This window comes from Cyrtonyx montezumae, unplaced genomic scaffold (assembly GCF_038088225.1).
Source record: "Cyrtonyx montezumae isolate F1298 unplaced genomic scaffold, pur_monq_1.0 scaffold_3, whole genome shotgun sequence".
Classification (NCBI taxonomy): domain Eukaryota; kingdom Metazoa; phylum Chordata; class Aves; order Galliformes; family Odontophoridae; genus Cyrtonyx; species Cyrtonyx montezumae.
The window spans coordinates 36330021-36351869 of record NW_027072034.1 but is presented as its reverse complement, the minus strand read 5'-3'; the positions used below and the strand labels follow the sequence as shown (position 1 = coordinate 36351869).

Sequence of the window (21849 nt, the reverse complement as noted above, 5' to 3'; positions counted from 1 at the left end):
AACACCGGCAGCTCCTCACACTCCTACAGCCCCCACCACCACGTGACCACACAACACCTCCACTACCGTCCTCCCTTCCCGCCCCGCGCATGCGCACGCTCCCTTCCCGCCTCGCTCCCACCTCCCCACACCGCTGGCGGGGGGGGTGTGCTCTCGTGAGAAGTCGCTGCGAAATCTCGCGAGAGGTGCGGCAAGAGGCTCTGTGGCGCCTCCCGGAGGGCTCCTCCCCGCGCCGCAGTGATGGCGGCCCCGCTGCTCGCGTCTCCGGGCCGCAGGAGCCGCTTCGAGCAGGAGCAGGACCGGGCCGTCCGAGCCCTCATCCGCAGCGTCACCGGCCTCCCCGAGGAGGAGGAGCAGGAGGAGGAGCCGGGCGGCGGCCGGTTCCAGACGGCGTTGAATTTCGCCTGGTCTAACTTCAGGTCAGCGCCGGCGGCCTGAGGGGAGCCGGCTCGTGCGTGGGGCCGCGCTGCGGGCCGGCTGCGGAGGGTGGCTGAGCCGCTGCCTTGCCTCACCGGGCAGCGTGTGCGTGGTTGAGAGGGAAATGAAGAGTAATGGCTGCGTGTGGCGAGCGGGGCAGCGAGCTGCCACGTCGAGGTTAAGCCGCTGGCCTCTGGAACGAGTGCTGCTGATGCCGAGTGTTGTCAGAGATTGTCATAAACGTGGTGCATTGGCTGCATCCCTTTCATTTTATTACACTGCTATCCAGAACGTTCCTGCTGAACTTCCCCGTGCTGCATTTTTCAGTTATCACGACTACCGTTTCACTGTTGGCACTCTTGATGTGTGACCCATTACCATTTTCCCTCACCTCCAGTTGGCTGCTTCCACTGCCATATGTGCTTGCTGAACTTAATGCTGCAAGCACTGGGTGCATGTTTTTATGCTGTTTGTATCCAGTTTTTAGGTAAGCAGTTACATTAGTGCATTGAGTATGGCAGGGAATCTGAGCTCCTCATAGTCTCAAATAAGGCTCTCAAATGTAGAAATAATAATTGTTGAGCCACACTCAGCCTAGATAGATTTTAAGGTCACTTGTGTGCTTTGAGAATGTGGGAGTATGGTGTTGAAACTGCTGCCTCTTTGTGATTTTTTTTTTTATTTACCAGAAATATTTTGTGTTATATATCACAGTGCTGCACTTTATAATGCTTATAACAGGGTCATGCTGAGTAAATAGCCCCAGGATTTCTCAAAACTTAGGATCGTTCTCACTGATTACTTCCTTCGCTGTAACAACTTTTTTCTTGGATGGGATTTTTAAGTTTTTCTTTCCAGTCTCTCTTTTTTTTTTTTAACTTTATTCCTAATTCTTGCAGTTCTTGTGCTTGCCACTCTTTACAGTCATTTCTAGTTGTTCCATCTGGCATTTATTCCAAATCTGTAGGTGCAGCTGAAATCAGGCTACTTATTAACAAAAAAGTTATTTTTCGTTTCTTAAATACAAGCATGACTTCATCCTCCAATGATGTTATTAAAAAGCCTTGCTTATTAGGCTTGCAGTTTCATTTGCTTGCTTATTTATTTGATACTGAAGTGATGTTTGACTGTTTATCCAAATCTGGTTTGTTAAACCTGGCTTTTGCATCTGATTCAGAGGGAATGTTTTTTGTTTCTGTCTGCAGTCATGTGAGTTTAGGCTAGCTTTCAGGCCTGTGTTCTTGGTATCTTGAATCTTGCTTGTGTGCTCGGTGCTGTTGCATCCAATTTCCTGTTTTTTCTCCCTCTACACGTAGGTGAAGAACCTTATTCCTGTTCGAAGGTCTTTTGCAAAGTCTGTTGTACCTTTCACAAGGTTTTGGGTTTTTTTTATCCTTATACATGCAACTTTTGGTGGTTTATCTTTTTTTCTTTATTTATTTGTTTGGATTATAGGTTCTCTTCTTTGTCATTGTCCTTTGCCATCTACAAAGGAGTTTCATTTGGGTTTGCAGGCTTTCCCATGTGGGTGTTTTGCCTGTGCTTGTGGTACAGTTCCCAGATAATCTGTGTGTTTGACACAGATGATTTAGACAGTAATTTTTTTGATCTCCTTGCTCTGCTTGGCTTAACTGATGACATACTTTAATTACTTACTTTGCTGCTACTGCAGTAATTTTCCATTCATCTGAAATTGCTGGTTAAATTTAAGCTGCATTCCATTTTTATGTCTTTAAGGTTGATTGCTGTTAATCCTTCTTGAGATAAGAGGCACAGAGATTATATTTTGTTGATGTTTAATGATGTTGCTGAATTAAGCAGGCTTTGTTAAACAGAAAATAAGATTAAAAATTTGCCATCATCTAAATTGACTTTCTTACGTAAGTTGCTGTATCAAGTGTATTCTAATGCAGATTTCTTACACAGATTTCACCGTTTTCTTGATGTGAACAGTCATAAAATAGAGAGGACTATAGAAGGGTGAGTTATACGTTTATGGATTAATAATGGATTAGTTAACTTTTTTTGAAGCATTATTTGTACTTTTTTCTTCTTCTTCTTTTTTTTTTTTTAATTAAAATAGAATACATGAAAAATTAATAGTTCATTCTGACCTGGGAAAAGCAGCAAGCTGGAAAAGATTAACAGAAAAATTTCTGAATTCACCACTCCCGAGTACTGAAGAAACAAAAGTATGTATGTTTCAGTTTACTTCTCCTTTTTGTCTTCTTGATGCAGTGGGCTTCTGTTGTAATGTCATGTTGGAAATTTCAGATGACTTAGCAGTAGAGTTTGTGGTTGCTTATTTTCAGAGTTGTATTCTGTAGTTTCCCTATTTGTTTTAGAAGTAATTTTATTGTCTTCCCAGTGCTCTGGGGTGCGTATATTTTTACTGCAGAGCAGATGTTCTGGGTCGACATTGTACAAATGCTGTAGCTGAGCCCTTGTCTAGACATTGTAAAACAATGGCTAACTGAGCAGAAATTCTCATTCTTTGCCCGAATTTTTACCCTAAGTAATGAGTCTGAACCTTTTATTATTCCCCAATGGAGTGCTGCTGGACTGTAGCTTCCTTATTGAGACCACATTTGTGGGTTGTTTTTTTTTTGTTTTTTGCCTTTGATACAGTTTGTATCAAACCAGTTTAAGATGCGGGCTGAATAGAAAAGGCAGAAGTTGTCTCACTTGGCTGTTTTCCATTGTGGTAGTTTATTATGAATTCCACCTTTGAATACTATAAGTTCCTGCTGTTAGGAGGTTTGAGCTTGCAGTTTGAGAGGTGTTGCTCCATGTAATGTCATTTTTTTAATAGAAGGGTGTGTCTATAGTTGTAGCTGATTCTCCTTCTCATTGAACTGCTGACATATACCTTTCTTTGGACTGTTTTAGCTTTCCTCAACTTTGTGAAAAAAACTCTGGAACTCTTAAAAGCTTGTACATCTTGAGTTACTGTACTCTGTAGATTATTTTTTTAATTACATATCTTTAACTTGTACTTGTTTTGAGAGTTGAATAAAAACAACTCTCTGAAGCAAGCACTTTATGCTTGGTAGCAGAATGTATGTGAAGTGGTCTGCTGAAGAGCTCTGGAAGGTCAGAATGGGGCCAAAGAAAAATCTTGCTTCAGAAAGAAAAATCTTACTTCTGACAACAGTAGTTGTCCTCTAAGCAAGGGTTAGGAATTAGAACCATAATGCCACTCTCTGCTAAATGCCACTGTTAGTATAATTTAGCTTGATTGAAGGCCTGTTTTCAAAACTGCTTTAGCACAATATCAGAGTTAAAAATGCATCCTTAACACTTTGTGTAGGTTTTCAGATGAGGGAAGATGATGTAAAAATGATACCTAAGTGTAGCAGGTTTAGTGAAATGTTTTTAGCTAACTTCATTTTGTCCTCTATTGGAAATAACAAACCATATGTGTGTGGGAAAAGTGGCTTAGATACCTGCAGGCCTGTTTCTTCTGTCTGTGTTGATAGATCTGTGTACACTAACCCTTGCCTCAGATGCTTCTTACTTTCACAGTAGCTCTGTGTTAACTGCTCAGTAAGAGGCAACAGAGAATGTTTTCAAAGTATTTGCATATTGATCAGCTAGCCAGCAGGCAAAAGAGAACAGAAAACATTTGATACTGTGTTGCAGATCTTATTTTTTTAGTTAGAACTGAGGTGAGGAGTATTCTTAAAGATAATAGACTGAATTTGTTTTTAACCAAAACCTTCTGATCTCTTTTTAATTAGCTTTTTTTCTTATGTGTTTTAAAGACAGATACACACTATTCAATACTGTCTCTTCTGTTATGTTTATCTGATTCTCCATCTAACACCACCTATGTGGAAAAACCAAGAGAAAAAGAAGCAGGTAAGTTTACAAGATGTTTGTGTTGCTAATAAAAGATGCACTCAGTTAATACAAGCTGATAAGAAGGCTGTTTTTCCTCTCCATTTTATTATCTCCATCACATCAAGGTGCATTATTGATGGTCTTTTTTATGATGTATATATTTCAAATAGTCTGCAAATAGCTTTTCCTACCTCCCGTTTATGTTACATTCCGTAATTGAGCTTTTCCAACCAGCAAAAGTACCTTGAGAGCTCCTACACACTCAAAGACAGACAACTGGTTTCTATCCTCAGTCTCTGTCTTGCACCTTAATAGGATATGTATTGAAACAGCTTTGGTAATATAAATTCCTGTGTTCCCGATGTAGTCAAGGAAAGGTAAATACCTTTGAAGGTTTCCAGAGGGAGACCCCAGTTGGCTGTGTTCTGAAGTTCACTGTTTCACTCAGTGCCTAAAATGAGGCTTGTGCTTAAGTTTGAGTGGATACCATCCCCCATTTGTTTACAGTGTTGTATCATAGACTGAAAGAAGAATATTTCAGACTAACCTAAAGAAAATCTTGCATCTTAAGATTCCTTTTTGAATGATCTCTGCACATTCCCTCGGCGGTGTTTTGAATGCACTTTCAGCCCATTCCAGGAATGTGAATATGAAGAGGTTATCTCAAACAGCACTAATTACAGTTGAGTAAGCTTCATGTTTAAGATAATATATTCTAAGTGTGATTTGTTACTTTTGAAATATGACACGTCACATCATGGATATGTGGTGTCTTTAGGAGAGAATGATGATTCTTGCTTTATTGTTGTTTATAGTCCACTATGCTTGTGCATATATAAATTACGCATCTTCACTGAGCTAATGGAGTAGTCACAGTCAGTAATAAGTTGCATTCTTGCATGTTCTTCCAGGACTGAAGCATAGGGTAGTGTAACGTAACAAATATGCTGATTAGCACACTGTGCTGCATATTTTGAGTGCATAAGTAACAAAATTGAGAATAAATAAAGAATATGCATAGTTGATATCACTATTTGTGTGTCATGTTGAAATCATATAACCTAGTTAAAAAAAAACAGTGTAACCTTAAGTGGATGGCACTGTCTTTGTTTTAGATTTAGAATAAAAAAGGTAATTTAAACTTTGGAATTTAACTCTGACTTCCTTCAAAATTAAGTGATACTAATTATATTTTATTTATATTTCTTCTAGAAAAGGAAGAAAAATTTGATTGGGGAAAGTATTTGTTGGAAGGAGAAGAAATTTACTTTGGCCCAGGCATTGATTCACCAGTAAGTAATATCTTAAAGTAAAAGGAAAACATATCAACTGTTTTTTACTCTTCTGACATCTTTCCTATTTAACATAAATGACTGCTAGCCTTAATCAAACAATGCCTGTATTATAAAGGAATATGTGAAATTTTTAGCATCAGAGTAGGATGTATATGGCAAGAGGAGGTTAGGACTACAGTGGATTTCCAAGCAAGTTTCAAAACATTGAAAGTAGTAATGTATGTGGATTTCCCAGGTCATCCTAACATAGGCTTCTGAAAGTTAGAATCTTACCAGTAAGGGTTGTGAAGGCAAAAAGACCAGTGCAGATGAGGAGGTGTTAGCAAAGCGAAGGAAAGGGAATGCTCACCCATCTTTGAAGATCTAGACTGACAGGGAAGAAACTACAAAAAGGAGGGGATCACCCACAAGAGATCCTTCCTTAGTGGTAGTCAGCCCTTAAATGAGGTCTCAGAGGGGCTGAGCCTGGCTCCACCCCTTCCGGTCACACAGGTGAATTGTCTACACCTGTGCTCCCGTGGCTGGCCGGATCTTTCATTCAGGTGCTCATTCAGTGGTTCAGGCTGTGACTCAGCAGTCCCCATACAGTGAGTAAGAAGCAGAGGAAGTTCAGGTCGTGATACATTTTGGGGGGTTGTGGTGAGGAGGGGGTGGGCCTCTTCTCCCTGATAAATAACGACAGGACGAGAGGGAATGGCCACAAGTTGCGCCGGGGAAGATTTAGATTAGACCTGAGGAAGCATTTCTTTTCTGAAAGAGTGGTCAGGCACTGGAATGGCCTGCCTAGGGAGGTGGTTGAGGCACCATCCCTAGCGCTGTTCAAGAAGCGTTTAGATGAGGTGCTAAAGGATTTAATTTAGTAGTTGGATAGAGATAGTGATAGGAGGATGGTTGGACTAGATGATCTTATAGGTCCTTTCCAACCTTATGAACTTAGGAACTTATGAGTCTCAGAAGGAGAAATCCTATTGGTAACTTTGAAAAGTGCAGTATCATCATCAGAGCCTTCTCTTTTGATTCTGAGAATATGGAGTATAGCTTGGAGAAATCAGTAGCATGTGTTTTATTCTACACTTAAAACCGATTGTGTTCAGTTTCTGTTCAAATAAATACAAATTTTTATTTCACCTTAAACTTGCAGCTTTAATGTTAACATAATTTAAATCAGTCTCTGGGAGATGTTTATGTTAGTCTTTATGTCCTGAATTAGTTCTGTAGTGAAGCAAAGAGAATTGTTGTGTTCAACTTCACATGTCAATAGGAACTGAGTATAGATCCATCCATTATGTTGTACTGAAACGTATGGGGTTTTGTTTCTCTTGTTAGGATTGGTCTGGAGAAAGCGAGGAGGAGGAAGATACTCAGCCTTTGAGCAGGGAAGATTCAGGTATTCAGGTAGACAGGACACCTTTAGAAGACCAAGATCCAAACAAGAAAACAGTACCTAACATTTCCTGGAAAGGTTAGAATAAGCTTTAATTATTCTATTCATATGTACTTGGATTTTGCAAACTAATACTGCCTCATTATTCTTTAGTGAGGATCTGCATTTTAGACCTGTAATTGTAATTCAAGATTCACTTTAGTGTTTACTTATACTTGTTTAGTTTTTCAATATGGAAAGCTTGATTTAATTTCTGCTGATGCTAGCAGAGAAGGCTTCTGTTTATTTTCATGGAAATAGGCATAAATATTCCAAGGTAGAAATGAAAACTACATGGTAAGCATTGCATGCAGCTTTATGGGTACAAGGGAAATGTTTATTGTTAAATATTATTTTCGCACTCTGATAGTTAATTGGCAATGGAAACGATTGACTCAGTTCTAAGCATAGAACATTTTTGAATAATTAGTTTTATGTCATTAAAGCACTAGCAGCTTATTCTTGAATAGTTTCACAGGATATTAAGTATAGCAGTAGATTTTCATGCAGAATGTTGGATATATGATACCTTGTTTAAGAAGTCAGTAATCATAATCTGTATAAGTGGTGTATAAGTAGATCCCAATCTACTGGGATTAGTTATATTTTTCTTGGTAATCACATTTAAGAAAAAAATATTTTTATATAATTTTGTGAATGCATAGTAAAAAGGAACAGTGACAAAGATGGTGATATTTGGTGGTTTATTTTTGAAGTCTGCTTTGTTTTATATGTATATCATACCAGAATTGCCTGAAATATCAGTTCATTCTCTGAGGAAAAGTTGAAAGCTAGGTATATCTCTGAGTCTGTTTTTTAAGACTTGCAAGTTTTAGGAGGTGAGACCTTTCTGTGCCAGTTAATTTGTGCACGATGCACAAGTCACATGAGCAAAGTGAAATGTAAGTAGTTGAAAACCGTGATTTATTTGAAAAGATCTTTGCTTCTGCAGCTGAACGGATAGGCTCATTAATAACCTTTCAGTGTTTTTATAAGCGTTTCCTGAGCAAATAAAAATACCTCACCCACAGTCATGTGTTTTTACAGTTGGTGAGCCTGATGCCCGCAGCTGGCTGGAGCAGCACGTCGTTCCTCAGTACTGGACAGGAAGAGCTCCTCGCTTTTCACATAGCTTGCACTTGCATTCCAACCTAGCTGCAGTCTGGTGAGAAAACAGTGTCACTTACATCTTCCTTGCTGGTGTGTAAAGCTGAATAACAACTTTATTGCGCATCTTTACTGTTAAAAGTATAAAGCTAGTGCAGTTACTGTTTGTGTAACTATTGCCTCTGATAAAGAATCAGATGCTACAAATATGAATAATCATTGTGTGCTTATTGTGTGATACAGCAGGGAAAAGTTCATAGTTGCCTGTGAAAGTTTCAATTTCATCATTTCATCATGCAGAGTTTTGAGATAAAGTACGAATTTGCTGCTGTGTGTTAAGGAAATTAAAATTTTACATTTTAACTTAGTTTCTTGAATGGAAAGATTAATTCCATAACTTTTCATAGCACTGAATATATCAAAAAGCAAACAAATCTCAGATTCCTTATTTATTTCCAACCTATTGTTTGCCTTGCTGTGTACAACTGGATGATATTGAATGTTTTCCATAGTATTTTACTTAACAGTGTGAAAACAAATTGCTATTCTTTGTATACTTAAAATGTCTGCATGAACATTGTATCTATTCATGCACAAGTAGAGCAGAACTGAGCCTCAAGATTATTGCTTCATCTTTGATTTCAGCCCTTAAATTGTTTTCATTTCATGTTTTACTAGGGACCACCACTTGTACACCAGTGATCCTTTATATGTGCCGGAAGAGAAAACACTAGTCACAGAAACTCAGGTTATAAGGGAAACTCTTTGGTAAGAGCAATATCGAAAAGCTTGTGTTTTAACTTTATGTTTTTGTATCCTTCATATGTTCAAGGAAATAAGAAGAGATTTATCTTTGTAGTTGTAACTGAAGAGAGAACTATTACAGAATCACAGAACTGTAGGGGTTAGAAGGGACCACTAGGGAACATTGAGTCCAGCCCCCTGCCAAAGCAGCTCCCTAGCCCAGGTTGCACAGGTAGGCGTCCAGGCGGGTCTGGAACGTCTCCAGAGAAGGAGACTCCACCACCTCTCTGTGCAGCTGTGCCACTGCTCCGTCACTGCACTGTGAATTACTGAGCTTTTTTGCTTCCAGTGTTGCTGATAACAAAGCTGCTGCAAGTGTATATTTATCCATTCAATTTTACAAAGAAAATAGTTAACTTTTTCTTGTATGTATTGATTCCTCAAATCTTAATTGTTAAGAACCAGCTTGTTCTTATCCTGCCCTGGAGTCTTAATACAGTGTTGAACTTTGCAAAGTAGGTTTTGACTTATCCCATAGCTGGAAGATATCTCATTTGGAAAGGAACTTTAGGATGTTTGCTTAGTGTTAGCGTTTTGTTCTTGTTCTAGCAACAAAACAGTATGAGTAGCATTATAGTTGATCTTCAATCTCTTTTCATTTGAAAACAAGAAATGTAGACAAGGCACAGCTGATTCTTTTATTCACTGTGTAGTTATGAGTCCATAAAAGTAGAGAAGAAGCATTACTGTTTTTCTTTCTTTTGAAGGTTACTTTCAGGAGTGAAAAAACTCTTTATATTTCAGCTGAATGATGGAAAAGTGGTTGTGCGGAATGATATTATTGTAACTCACTTAACCCATGTAAGTCATTTCTGAATCTCAGCTAAATCTGTGTCAGTAGAAAAATGTAATTTTTGGGAATAGGAAGTAACACTGCTTGTGGAAAAGTAACGTTTCCGTAATTGTCCTTCATTTAGTCAAAGCAGAATGGGCTGTTCCTACATATGGGAATGTGATGAAGCAATAGAGATGGCAGAATTTCTTTATATGTTAACTCAGATAAATGTGATTTATTTGTTAGGCTTTCATAAAACACACGTTTTTATTAGCTGAATATGAAGAACGTATTTTTTTTTTCCTAGAATTGCCTAAGGTCTGTGTTGGAGCAGATAGCAGCGTATGGTCAAGTTGTGTTTAGACTGCAGAAGTTTATTGATGAAGTGATGGGGCACAGTCCAGAAAACGTTTCTACTCCAAAGAAAACCACTGAAGCCCCATTCAGAACATACCAAGCTTTTATGTGGGCCTTATACAAATACTTCATTAGCTTCAAAGAGGAACTTACTGAAATTGAAAAATGCATAATCAACAAAGGTACAGTGCAAGGGAAATGTTAAGGGATATTTTATGAGAGGGAGGCAAAGAAGGAAATTTTTATAAGGGAAGCATGCAAAATATTACATGAATGCATTTTGAAACTGGGAAAGATGTCATGCTGCATTTTAAAACCTCATGAATAGTAATACCAAAGTTTGATTTTATGTTGCATGTTGCTGATGTTACTTTTTTTTTTTTTCCCAGACAAAACAGTCACACTTTCAATAGTAATAGATAAGCTGTCTCCCCGCCTGGCACAGCTGAAGGTACTTCACAAGGTTTTTAGCACAGGAGTAGCAGAAGTGCCACCTGACACTAGAAATGTTGTACGAGCCTCTCATCTGCTTAATACTCTTTACAAAGCTATTCTTGAATATGACAGCGTTGGAGAAGCATCTGAGCAGACGGTAGGCAAAGTCATTCTTCCTTAATGGAATGACACTTGAGTATTTGGTAATGTAGATTTCATTCTGCTGAGTACACTCCTTCAGCGACTGAGGACAAATCAGGTAGCCATAATGAATTACTGTTTTCTGACAAGAGTTCACTCAGCCTACGTAAAACAAGATTCGTGAGGAGATGAGCAGTGGTGAAAATATAATAGATGTCACTGTGTGCCTTCCCCACCCCCCCAATTTCTACATTATAAAACCAGTGTCTTACAGCTATCAGTTACTGTTTAAGGGATGTCAGAGTGAGAGTAATGAAAGTTGCTGTTTGGGTCTAATTGCAGTGACAAAAGTAATAAGGGGAAACATGCACAATGCGCATCACCATTAATACTGCCAAGCCTGTAATTTTTTTGTCCAATATAGTATCTTTAAAAATATTTAAGTATAGTTAAGTGTATCTTATAAATTTACTGTCGTACAATGAAGAGATTAGACTTTGCCGTGTTGCTTGTAATATTTACTGGAAAAAATGTTCATCTGTTTGTTTTTCTTTCTTTAAATTCAGGTGTCCCTTCTGTTCTCTCTCTGGGTTGAGACTGTGAGGCCGTACTTACAGACAGTGGATGAGTGGATTGTCCATGGCAATCTGTTTGATCCTGCAAAGGAGTTCATCATTCAGAGGTAGAGATGCTGGTGGTGGACACCCGTAGTTTGAAAGTACTTCTTGACGGTCCTGAAAGAAAGGCAAAGTATAGAGCAAAGATGAAGATAAATCTTCTTGTAAGGTAGTTTCATCTTGTAAAAAGGAAAAGATTCAACACTTTTTTTTTTTTTTTCTTCAGGAACAAAAATGTTCCAGTTAATCACAGAGATTTTTGGTATGCTACCTACACATTATACAGTGTGTCAGAAAAGACAGAGAATGAAGAGAAGATGAGTGATAATGCCAGTGCCAGTTCTGGCAGTGATCAGGCCCCTTCAAGCAGGCAGCACACTATGGTCTCTTTTCTGAAACCTGTACTCAAGCAAATCATCATGGCTGGAAAATCCATGCAGCTGTTGAAGAATCTTCAATGCAAAGATGGCTCTCCACAGCAGGCTGCATCCAGGGGTGAGCTGTCAGTTGGTGGAGTACCATGCCACCGGGTACCTAACAGCATGGGAGTGTTTTCTTAACCATGGACATGCCATCATATAACAATTTAACTGTCCTCTTTATATGTCAGTATCATGGCTTGTAACTCCATTTCCGATCGAAACCTGTTATTCTTCCAATGCACTCAAGTGACAAGAGCAAAGCAAGCAATCATCAGTGAGCTAGTATTCACTTCAGGTCTTATTGCTTCAAATTTTCATAAACTTGTTTTCATATGCTTTCAAAACATTTTATTTCTTATTGGACTAGCACAGTCGAGGTGTTCTAATGGTAAAACAGTTTTGGTTTAACTAATAGTTGTTTTTCGTTATTAAGTGATTGAACAATTTTGAGATAGCTTTTTTTGCCGAAGTTCTGTATGCTTACTAATAATTAGATTAAACTTATATTGACATTTTAATGAGTATCTATAGCCAGGTGGCTTTTATAGCTAGTGGTCAGCCCCACTGAATTAGCAGTGTTTAGTTCTAAGTACGTACTTGAGAAGCAACCTAAATTTAGTTTGTTAAAATATATCAAGAGTATGTTGGATTCTGCAGTTGTTCTTGTAGTTCAGGTGATATTTTCTCTTACCATAAAATCTCACCATGAAACATGTTGCCCAGTTTAGATGCTGAAAGAAAGAGTCTGTATACGCTGTTCCTGGAATCCGTGCAGTCTCGCCTGCGGCATGGGGAAGAGTCTGTTCCAGATATTATTACAGAGCAGCAGGCCACCAAGCAGAGCTTGATAAAGATGCAGTCCATAGCAGAAAGGCACTTGGAACTAGATGATGTCCATGACCCACTGCTGGCTATTAATTTTGCCAGGTAAGTAAATATCCACTATAATGAATGATCTTCCTGCTGTGTTGTTGAGATCAGTGTTCTGCTTAGTGACATTTCGTAAAGCAAATTGTTATGGCTGCTGCAGAAAGCAAGCAAACAGAATAAAGAGGAACACCAATAAGCAGTGGCAGCATCTAATAAATACTACCCTTGTGCTTAGTTACCAAAAAACAAATCAGTGAGGAATTGGCTGCTTACATCCGTTAGTGTTGAAAATAGGTGCAGCCTTTATCATAACCTTTTTTGCGCACACACAGGTGTTTGAGTAGTGAATGCTGTTGTAAAATCTAAATTTTAAATGTGTTTGCTTGGAATTTGTGTACAATATACACTCTAAAAATCTGTTTGTTTTTTTTTTTTCATTTCAAATAAGAAATAGCTGTTGAAGTTTTTCCTAAATGCTAGTTAGCAAATTTCATGTTTTCAGTTCAGACTTAGGAGAAGGTTGTTTTCAAGAAATCATGATTATTAGTAGATGAAGTGATGACTGCTCACATTTGTTGATACTATTTGTTAGTTAGATAGTCAGATTAATTCGATGTCTGACTCATCTGGTCTATCAAGATGATATCTGCAGTGAGCCAGGCTTCTTATAATGGATTCAACTACTGAGCAGCTTTTCAAACATTCTAATAATGATTTGACCTTTTCTGAGATGATAATAATTAAACTTAAATGTAGGCTGCCTGCGAATAATATCAGTATCTTATATTTAAGGTACCTCAAAAAAATCTATTCCCCAAATTGTGCTGTTTTTTGTTGTTGTTTGTTTGTTTGTTTGAAGTTTTTCCTCACTGGGAAATTCATCTGTCTTCTCTATGTGCATAACAGTAACATAGTTTTCAAAGTTCCAGTGATAAAGGTTTTATTAAGTTGTACAGTGTTTGAAGTTGATATTGTTTTTCAGAATTATTCCTTTAGCAACTGAATGATTAAGGTATGCTGTGCTTTTTCATAGTCTTATGCCTGGTCGCAATGCTGTGAAACTAATAACTAATAAATTAATAGTAGTAACTAATATTATATAATTCTACTATGTAAGATAGTAATATAACTTTTAATGTAACAGTTAAAATTAATAACTGCAAACAGCTTTTATTATTCAACCCCTTTTTATAGCAGAGGATCCAATTTTGATGAAAATTTTCTAAGCTATAATGTTTTTCTTCTATATATTGTGCAAATTATGTGTATTCTTCTCTAAGTATTTTTTTATTTTATTTTAAAGATTATATTTGGAACAGAGTGACTTTCACGAGAAGTTTACTGGTGGGGATGTTTGTGTGGATAGATCCTCAGAATCAGTCACCTGCCAGACATTTGAACTGACGTTGAGGTCCTGCCTTTATCCTCACATAGACAAACAGTACTTGGAATGCTGTGGTAATCTAATGCAAACTTTAAAGAAGGATTATAGGTAAGAAAGTAAATGTGCTTAACATTTCTAATTACCAATGTTATGCCATATAAGTAAAAGCAGGATTTTTCTTTAAAAAAACATGGTTTAAAAGCCTTTCTATACCAACTGAATCATCAAGAAAATGCTTACACAAAAAGGGAAGATCTAACATGGTCATGAGTGAAATTTTGGTCTATCTACTTGAAACCAACAGCAAATACATTGGTTTTCTTCACTGGATGTTCAACGGGGAAATGGTTTCATACAGTATCTTTGATAGTGTTGTCATTTGAAACTGGAAGATGAATTTTAGGAGGCCAGAATGTCTTTATTTAGTTTGAGATTTGGTTATGGTAATACAGAATTTATACTACGTGAAACAGTGCTATGCGATATGCTTATACAACATGAAGTAAAATGGCCTATTCCTTTTAGGTGGTCAAAAGTAGTTGTGCTTTTAACCTACCTAAGTGCTTCATGCATTTTTGCAGTCCTGTTTTGCAAGAGATGTAGAGGTGCCGTTCTTAGCGATTCTTCCTTTGCAATACAGTATTATCTCTTTCTGGAGCTCCATTTTGAAGTCCTTTCTTACACAGAACTCTGTTACATTCTGTTCAGAAAGGACGGGATTGCCAAACTCCTAAGCCATTTTTGAGAATTGCCTGGCCTATAAGAAGGCTAAATGCTGTGATCACATCTACTGAAGACAGCTTACAGGATAAATGAGTTGATAATTTTGTTTGCTTGTGTTTTGAAGGCTTTCTGAGTGGATTTCATTACATTTCTGTTCAGTAAATATAACAAAGAATTCTTAAAGTTTGCTTTCACTTGAGTGATAAAGTCTTTAGTAATATTCTATATATTTTTTTCCCTCTTTAGGCTTGTAGAATATTTGCAAGCTATGAGAAACTTTTTTTTACTTGAAGCTGGAGATACTATGTATGACTTCTATACATCCATTTTTGACAAAATCAGAGAAAAGGAAACTTGGCAGAACATTGCCTTCTTAAATGTTCAGCTTCAAGAAGCAGTAGGGCAGCGCTATCCCGACGACAGTTCAAGGTAAATGCACAATCCTGGAAAGAATACTTCAGTTATGGTTTCTTTCACATTTGCCTGTTTTACTACATTTCACTTACGCAGTGCAATACTAATTACTAAATATTCATTGCAAGAATCTGTTTCAGTAGAGCTTTGAGCTGTTGTCACCTTTTCAACACAGCTCCATGACATTAAATTAGACAGGTGATATTTAATAAAATAAAAAAGCAATCTCTGTTGCAGGTAGCTGCTAATTTAGAATTAGATCACCACCAATAAAATCACTTTTTTTCCTTGTGAAGGTTGTCTATATCATTTGAAAGTGTTGATACAGCAAAGAAGAAACTGCCTGTCCACACCTTAGATGGCTTGACATTAAGTTATAAGGTAGGGTATAGTAAGTTAATATTGCTGTGGGTTTTTATTCTAAAACAGATTTGAAGTGTTGTGTTAATGTGACTTAACTTTTCTATCTTATCTTTTCTGTCTTACCCTCTGCTTTTCTTAGGTTCCTTGGCCTGTGGACATAGTTATAAGCCTAGAGTGCCAAAAAATTTACAATCAAGTTTTTTTGCTCTTACTACAAATAAAGTGGGCCAAATATAGTCTAGATGTTCTAAGGTTTGACGGTAAGAAACTTTTTCAATGAGAGATGATCTAAAAACTTTTTCTGTGGTCTAAGAATATAAGTACTCTGCTGCTTTTTGAAGTGAGTAGTTTGATTACATCCGTAAAATATTAATCTCTTAGCTTCAAAATCAGATATATTAAGCAGGGCATATTTTTCACATCTCTTCAGCCTCATAGACAACACTGTTCATGCATCTGGTTCAGGTCTAGTTGGTTTCTGTGGGAGCTTGTATTTCTTTCTTCAGACTGTGCTGTCGTAGGAGGATCTGCCCACCACGCCCCTTATTCATAGCCCAAGTTTTTGTGTCTTGCAAACGAGTTTAGAAAACAAGATGGAAAAATACTGTAATTGAGGTTTGAGCAGTAAGATAGATAAGAATACTTTAAGCTACAGTTTCATAATTTAATGACTGTAGAAAGAGATCTGTTGGTGAGATCTTAATCTGTATTAATGTTTCTGCTTTTCCCAAGTGAAGTTGATGTGTAATTCGTGTCCTGGAAAAACAAATTAGAAAGTTGGTTCTTCATCTGTGTTTTGTACATCAGCTAAATAATTCTGTTCCTGAAAGTATGTGGTTTTCTGTTGTTCAAACTGTACACTTGAAACTATGTGTTTTAAATATTTCCCCCTCTGTGGAGATTGTATACGCATTCATTTCTTATTTTTTAATCAATTTACATAATTAGTTCATAAACACAATTTCCTATTCTGGTTTTTATCAAATTATATCGTGTGTGTATTTTCACAATACAATATATTGCTGCTAGATTTTAATGAAACACCTGATTTGCTAGAAAATTCTTTTATTAGTGTATTGTGAATTGTAATAATCAATGTTTTAGCTACAGTTGTCTTCATAAATGTTTTATCCTAACACTTTTATGTTTTATTTTTAGAATTAGTCTGTGCTGCAGAAAGCCCACAGGTTAAGGAGGGAGCATTATTAGAACATGGAGCACTTCCTCTATTTGGACCGCAAACAGAAAATATAAAACAACAAATACATCGCATGTTCCTCTTAAGAGTGAAACTTATGCACTTTGTTAACAGCCTGCACAACTACATCATGACTAGGGTTTGTCTCATGTCAAATCTCATTTGTGCTAAGAACTTCTAACTGTAGATGCAGTATTACTTTTTAAAACTATCCAGACCAAAGAGATACAAGTTAATAAAGCAAAATCTTTTTCTAATGTCTGTTCTGCAAAGTGATTTTGATCTAAAATTTAAGCTAAAAATGTTTCAGCTTTCACTTGTCAGGTTAAAATCAATAATTCTAGAAGTACTTTAGAAGTTTTATGTGCAGATGGATCTTGAGATATTATTTCTTTATTTTTCTTTTCAGCTGTTCGTACCAGGGCTGTGTGTGTAATTCATGATGATGGCAAAATAGGTTTCTGTAAACTGTTAATCTCTTAAGAGCTATTATGGTCATAAAAGTGTTGCTAAAGACATTTTATGTAATTAGATTCTTCTAAAAAAATCTCTACTGTGGAGATCAACAAGTATTATTTCAAAAATGAAGGTAACATCTAGTAGGTTCATATCTACTCAATTGTCATTTTTTGGCCTTTAGTGAAATACTATAGTCCAGATTGATTCTTCCAGAGCTAATGTATGTGCCTACGTGTAGTGATAATGTTCCTACTTACACAAAGTATGCATGTCACTGAGTTATGTGAAGAGCTCAGAGTTTTTACTTCATAGTAGTTGGGAGGCTGAACCTCCAAGTTGAGATTGGAAAGGGAAGAGTGAATGTGTCAAGCAATTGTTAGCTCTAAAAAAGGAAGTCTTGGAAATGAGTCACAAGCACTTTTGTGTGCAACGTAGCCTTTTAAATAACTGTGGTTCTCCCTTTAAGATTCTTCACAGTACCGGCTTGGAATTCCAGCACCAGGTAGAAGAAGCCAAGGACTTAGATCAGCTAATAAAGATTCATTACAGATACCTATCTACAATCCATGATCGCTGCTTACTGAGAGAAAAGGTGGGTAAAAGATGAAATATTTGGTGTATTGAGTTCAGCAGGACAGGAAAATGGTTTAGTACTGATGATGCTGTGCCTATTTTGCAGTTCATGCATATACTGTAATAAACAGATCCTCTTGAGTGATATTGTTTCCCTTGCAAGTCTCAGCTTTATTTCTGTGAAGGAGAGAAAATAAAATCAAATTATTTACATTGGAGTTTACATACTGTTGTTTTTAAGAGATGCTGGAATTTGATCAAACGGGCTTGGAAAGATAGTGAGTATTGTATGTGCTGGTGTAGTAGGAAATGGAGACACGTCTGTTGTTGGAGCCTTCTGTCTCATGTACTGTGTACTAATCCTCATTGAAATAATCATGAATTGAAGGAGAGGGCAAAAACAAAACACACCTTAACTGGGCACACTTGTGTTATACCTGGTGACCATTTTTACCGATGAGGTTAAATGGCGTATAATATTTTTGTGTCGTTAATAATTATGAAAATGATGATGCAATTCATTAACAACTTCTGATTGTTACTCCTTTTGTTTTGTTGCTTTAGGTGAGCTTTGTGAAAGAAGCTATAATGAAAGTTCTAAATTTAGTGCTGATGTTTGCAGATCGTTGGCAGGCGGGTTTAGGGGCTTGGAGGTAAGTATGCCTACTGGAAATTATACAGTTGTGAATTCACAGCTCAGGGTGTGCTTTTGAGATGTTTAACAGTAGATGTCAGAGGCTAATCACTGTTTCTTAGCTGAAGAGAAATTTATTTTAGACAGAACAGAGCAAGTTTCACACGTTTGTGAGTGTATGCTCAGTATTTTCTAATTGCAAGTATGGTTCATGTGTATCTTTGAAGTATTTGAAAAGATGGTGGAGCGTAGCAACGAAGAGGTTTTCTTTTCATCCGTATTTGATTGCAGTGGTAAAATGAGATTTTCACAGGTTTGGTTTATGATCTTGTTTTCTAGCTATGATTTAAATTTATAGGCAGCCAGATGCTGATATTCATTAATTGGTTCATGATAAGTGAAATTATTTAGCATGACTTTTGTTGTAGAAGGCAGTACGTTTTTGTCTTTCTTAAAGATAAATCCAGGTAAATCTAAATACCTGAATGACCTTACTTTTCTAATTTGGACAGTTCACATTATAAAACCATTGTCAAAATTTCAAGGAAAAAAATGTGGAACTGTTGAAGTCAGTGAAGGTTGACTTTGGGGTGAAGATTTTCATGTAGAGACTAGGTGATCTCCAGAGGTCCTTTCCAGCCTCTGTGTTTCTTTGTTGTCCGCTGGTTCTCTGTAACTTGCTCTATGTCCCTGTTTTGTTTGGCAATGTAAGTTTATCCCAAAGAGCACCAAAGCAATTGAGACCAGGAATGGCTGTCTTGAAGTTCCCGTGAATACCTCAGAATAGTAGTTCTCATCAGCTGAAACCACAAAGTTCCTCCTAGTAACTGCAAATACTTAACAAGGGGATGACAAAATCCAGTGCCACTGTGAGAGTGTTCAGACACTCTACTCTAAATTGGTCTCAGTTTTCTAGACTGGTATACTCAGATATATGGAATGCTGTGCAAAGAGCATGTTTGTCATTCACTGTGAAGTTTTGGTTATATTTTGAAAGTAACAGTTGCTCGACTGACTGTTCAGTGTACCTCCCTAAACTTCTTTGTAGGATGGAATCCATACAGAAAATGGAATCTGATTTTAAAAACTGCCACATGTTTCTTGTAACTGTCCTCAACAAAGCTGTCTGTCGAGGCTCTTTTCCTCACTGTAAGTACACCATGCTCTTCTTATACTTGTCACACAAAATGTATTTACATTTTAATCTATTTGTCAGCACAGATTAAAGAATCTCATTTGTGAAAATACTAAGTGAAGTTTTCAGAGAAACTGATACAGCCAAGGTGGTCTTCTAAATAAGTAATTAAAACAAAGACCTGAAGGGCATATTCAAGCATTTCTGATGTTTCTGGGTGGCAGCTGGGAAATAGCTTGAACAAATAAAATTTCAGTATTTTGATGCCTAAGCTGCAGCTGCCCTTATGCTCTTGACTTTGCTTGTTGGAGTACGGCAGAAGAGGACATTTGTGCTTCTACCTGCAGCCTAATTCTAGCTTAAATGGGTTGTCAGTGCTAGTTAGAGTTAGGACGTGACTCCTGAATGGAATTAGCTGGGATGTAGATGCACATTCATGTGTTTCTCCTTTGGGATCAGTCTTTTCCAATAGGGAAGGGGGATGGACTTCTAAAAGAGGTTATATCTTATCACCGCTTTTCAGTGAACAAGAGCAAGAAGTATCAGTGAGAATGGCTGACTGCACATAATTCCCCCCAGCTTTTATTCAGTTTTCTTTTTGCAGCCATTAGTATTTCAAACAGAGGAGCTTGTTTTTTGCCAGTTCTTACCAGTAAGAAGTGTCAGAAATTCGTAACATTTAAAATGTCTTACCATCTAAAATCCTGAAGTGTTAACATTTAAGAAGTGAAGTGGTATTTTCCATTTAAACTACAGAATTGACTATTACGGTGAATGTTTGTAGGCTGATGTATGTGCAGATACTCACTTCTTTTTATGGTTTGATTCACAGTGGAATCTTTAGCTCTGTCACTGATGGCTGGCATGGAACAGAGCTAGCACCTAAATCTGCTGAACTGCACAACAGCTGACAGCAGCATTTATGCTGAATGTCCTTTGGTAACTGTGAGCATTTTACACTCCGTTTGGGATCGTGTACAATTAAATTATACTGATGGTTTGGAGCTGTGTAAAGTATTTTCAAATGTAAATAATGTACAGGTATTCAAGTGTATTGGTGGTGGCTGTATTGTTCTCTGGATGTATATGCTTTAACATAAAAAAAATGTGCTGCGTGAATGATCTTGTTTGAAATATATGAAGTGTATTTTGTGCTGTATAAAAGAATGCTTATTTTTTATTATTACGATGAATAATTGCTGATGTACTGTTTCCATTAGTTTTGCAGCTGTGACTAGCTCACAGGGCACTGTGGAGTGGTGTGACTCAATTCTTACAGTTATTCAAAAGGTTGGTTGAGTTCATTTTGGCCTTTTTTCCTTTGGGGAAAAAAAAAAAAAAGCTGAGGACTTTATCTTATTTGCTTAATGGCTCTTAAGAACTCTTTGGGAGCAATTATGACTGTAACAATAACCCGATACTAAGCAAACAAACCAGCAACATCAACTTAATACAAGTGGATTATTGCAGGTCATAAAATGCTGATATTTTTGATGTTAAATGATGAAAGCATACTAATTTTAGTGGTAAACTTGTCAGTTTAAGCATGATGAAGATTGTGGTGTGAAGTGTATTGGTTTTACCTGTTGGATTGCTGAGATGCTTCAGAGGTTATCAGATACAGCTTGATCATTCTCCTTCAAAGTCTTTTGCACAAACTATTGGTCTAGTAGTTAATTTGTGAAGAGGTAGATCACAGCATGGAAAGGGTACATTTTTAGAGAAGTGGATGTAAGGCTTGTTCTTCAACCCTGCTACTTCTCCATGGAGTTTTCTTTCTAATTCTGACACGAATACACCTACATTTTAAAAGAGGAAAGTCACAGCCATGTACATTTTTATTTGAATAAATAAATAATGGGAATTTTTGCATTGTGCATGTGTTTGTGCTGGAATTTAATTGGTAACTTACTAAAATTGGAGAGGTGTTTCTGCTACAAAAATGGTGTATGTTGCTGCTAGCTGTGAAACAGTGGCTCACGTTCTAGAATTGTTTTTTTGCAGCTGTGAATTGCTGCATTACTTCATATAAATATCACAAGTCTTGCATAAACAGGAGATCTCTAAAGGTTCCTTCAGAGTTACAGCTTTTTATTTTTGTTTGTTTTGTTGTTTGACTGAGTGGAGGTTTGCTTTAGAGAATATTTTATATTGTTCTCTCTTACCCTGTGATACAGTTTTCCAAGAGGATGTGTTGAGTGGTAGGTGGACAGCTGTTAGCAAAGGGAATTTGTACTTCCATTTTAACGTGAGTGGTTAAAAACCACTCAGTGAAAAATCTGACTGGCAGTGTTGGCATCCTCCATACTTAGCTTTTTGTGTGGCAGTAATACTCAGCTGTCGAATACCCTTGAGTGTACCCATCTTACGACCTCCCTTTCCTCTCTAATTAGAACCATGGAAGAATAAGCCCTTTGGTTTGGGTTTGTAAGCATTGCAGTGCTACCAAGACCTTTCACA

The 21849-nt window shown here is 37.2% G+C and overlaps 1 protein-coding gene across 2 annotated transcripts; it reads left to right on the top strand.

The window, feature by feature from the left end:
- Window positions 1–240: 240 nt before the first annotated feature.
- Window positions 241–20467, top strand: TUBGCP5 (tubulin gamma complex component 5). 2 transcript variants are annotated; one of them, XM_065741231.1, is made up of 23 exons: window positions 241–419; window positions 2344–2397; window positions 2501–2609; window positions 4182–4278; window positions 5473–5552; window positions 6882–7017; window positions 8026–8143; window positions 8764–8853; window positions 9597–9690; window positions 9972–10203; window positions 10411–10613; window positions 11164–11279; window positions 11441–11709; window positions 12365–12563; window positions 13810–13998; window positions 14860–15042; window positions 15324–15408; window positions 15530–15650; window positions 16549–16727; window positions 17514–17639; window positions 18185–18273; window positions 19303–19403; window positions 20222–20467. In XM_065741231.1, the coding sequence occupies exons 1-23, from the start codon at window positions 241–243 to the stop codon at window positions 20266–20268; spliced, it is 3096 nt and encodes a 1031-aa protein (XP_065597303.1). In that variant the 3' UTR covers window positions 20269–20467. The 2 variants fall into 2 exon arrangements, with proteins under 2 accessions (XP_065597303.1, XP_065597304.1); XM_065741232.1 differs by lacking the exon at window positions 241–419 and adding an exon at window positions 850–904.
- Window positions 20468–21849: the final 1382 nt, after the last annotated feature.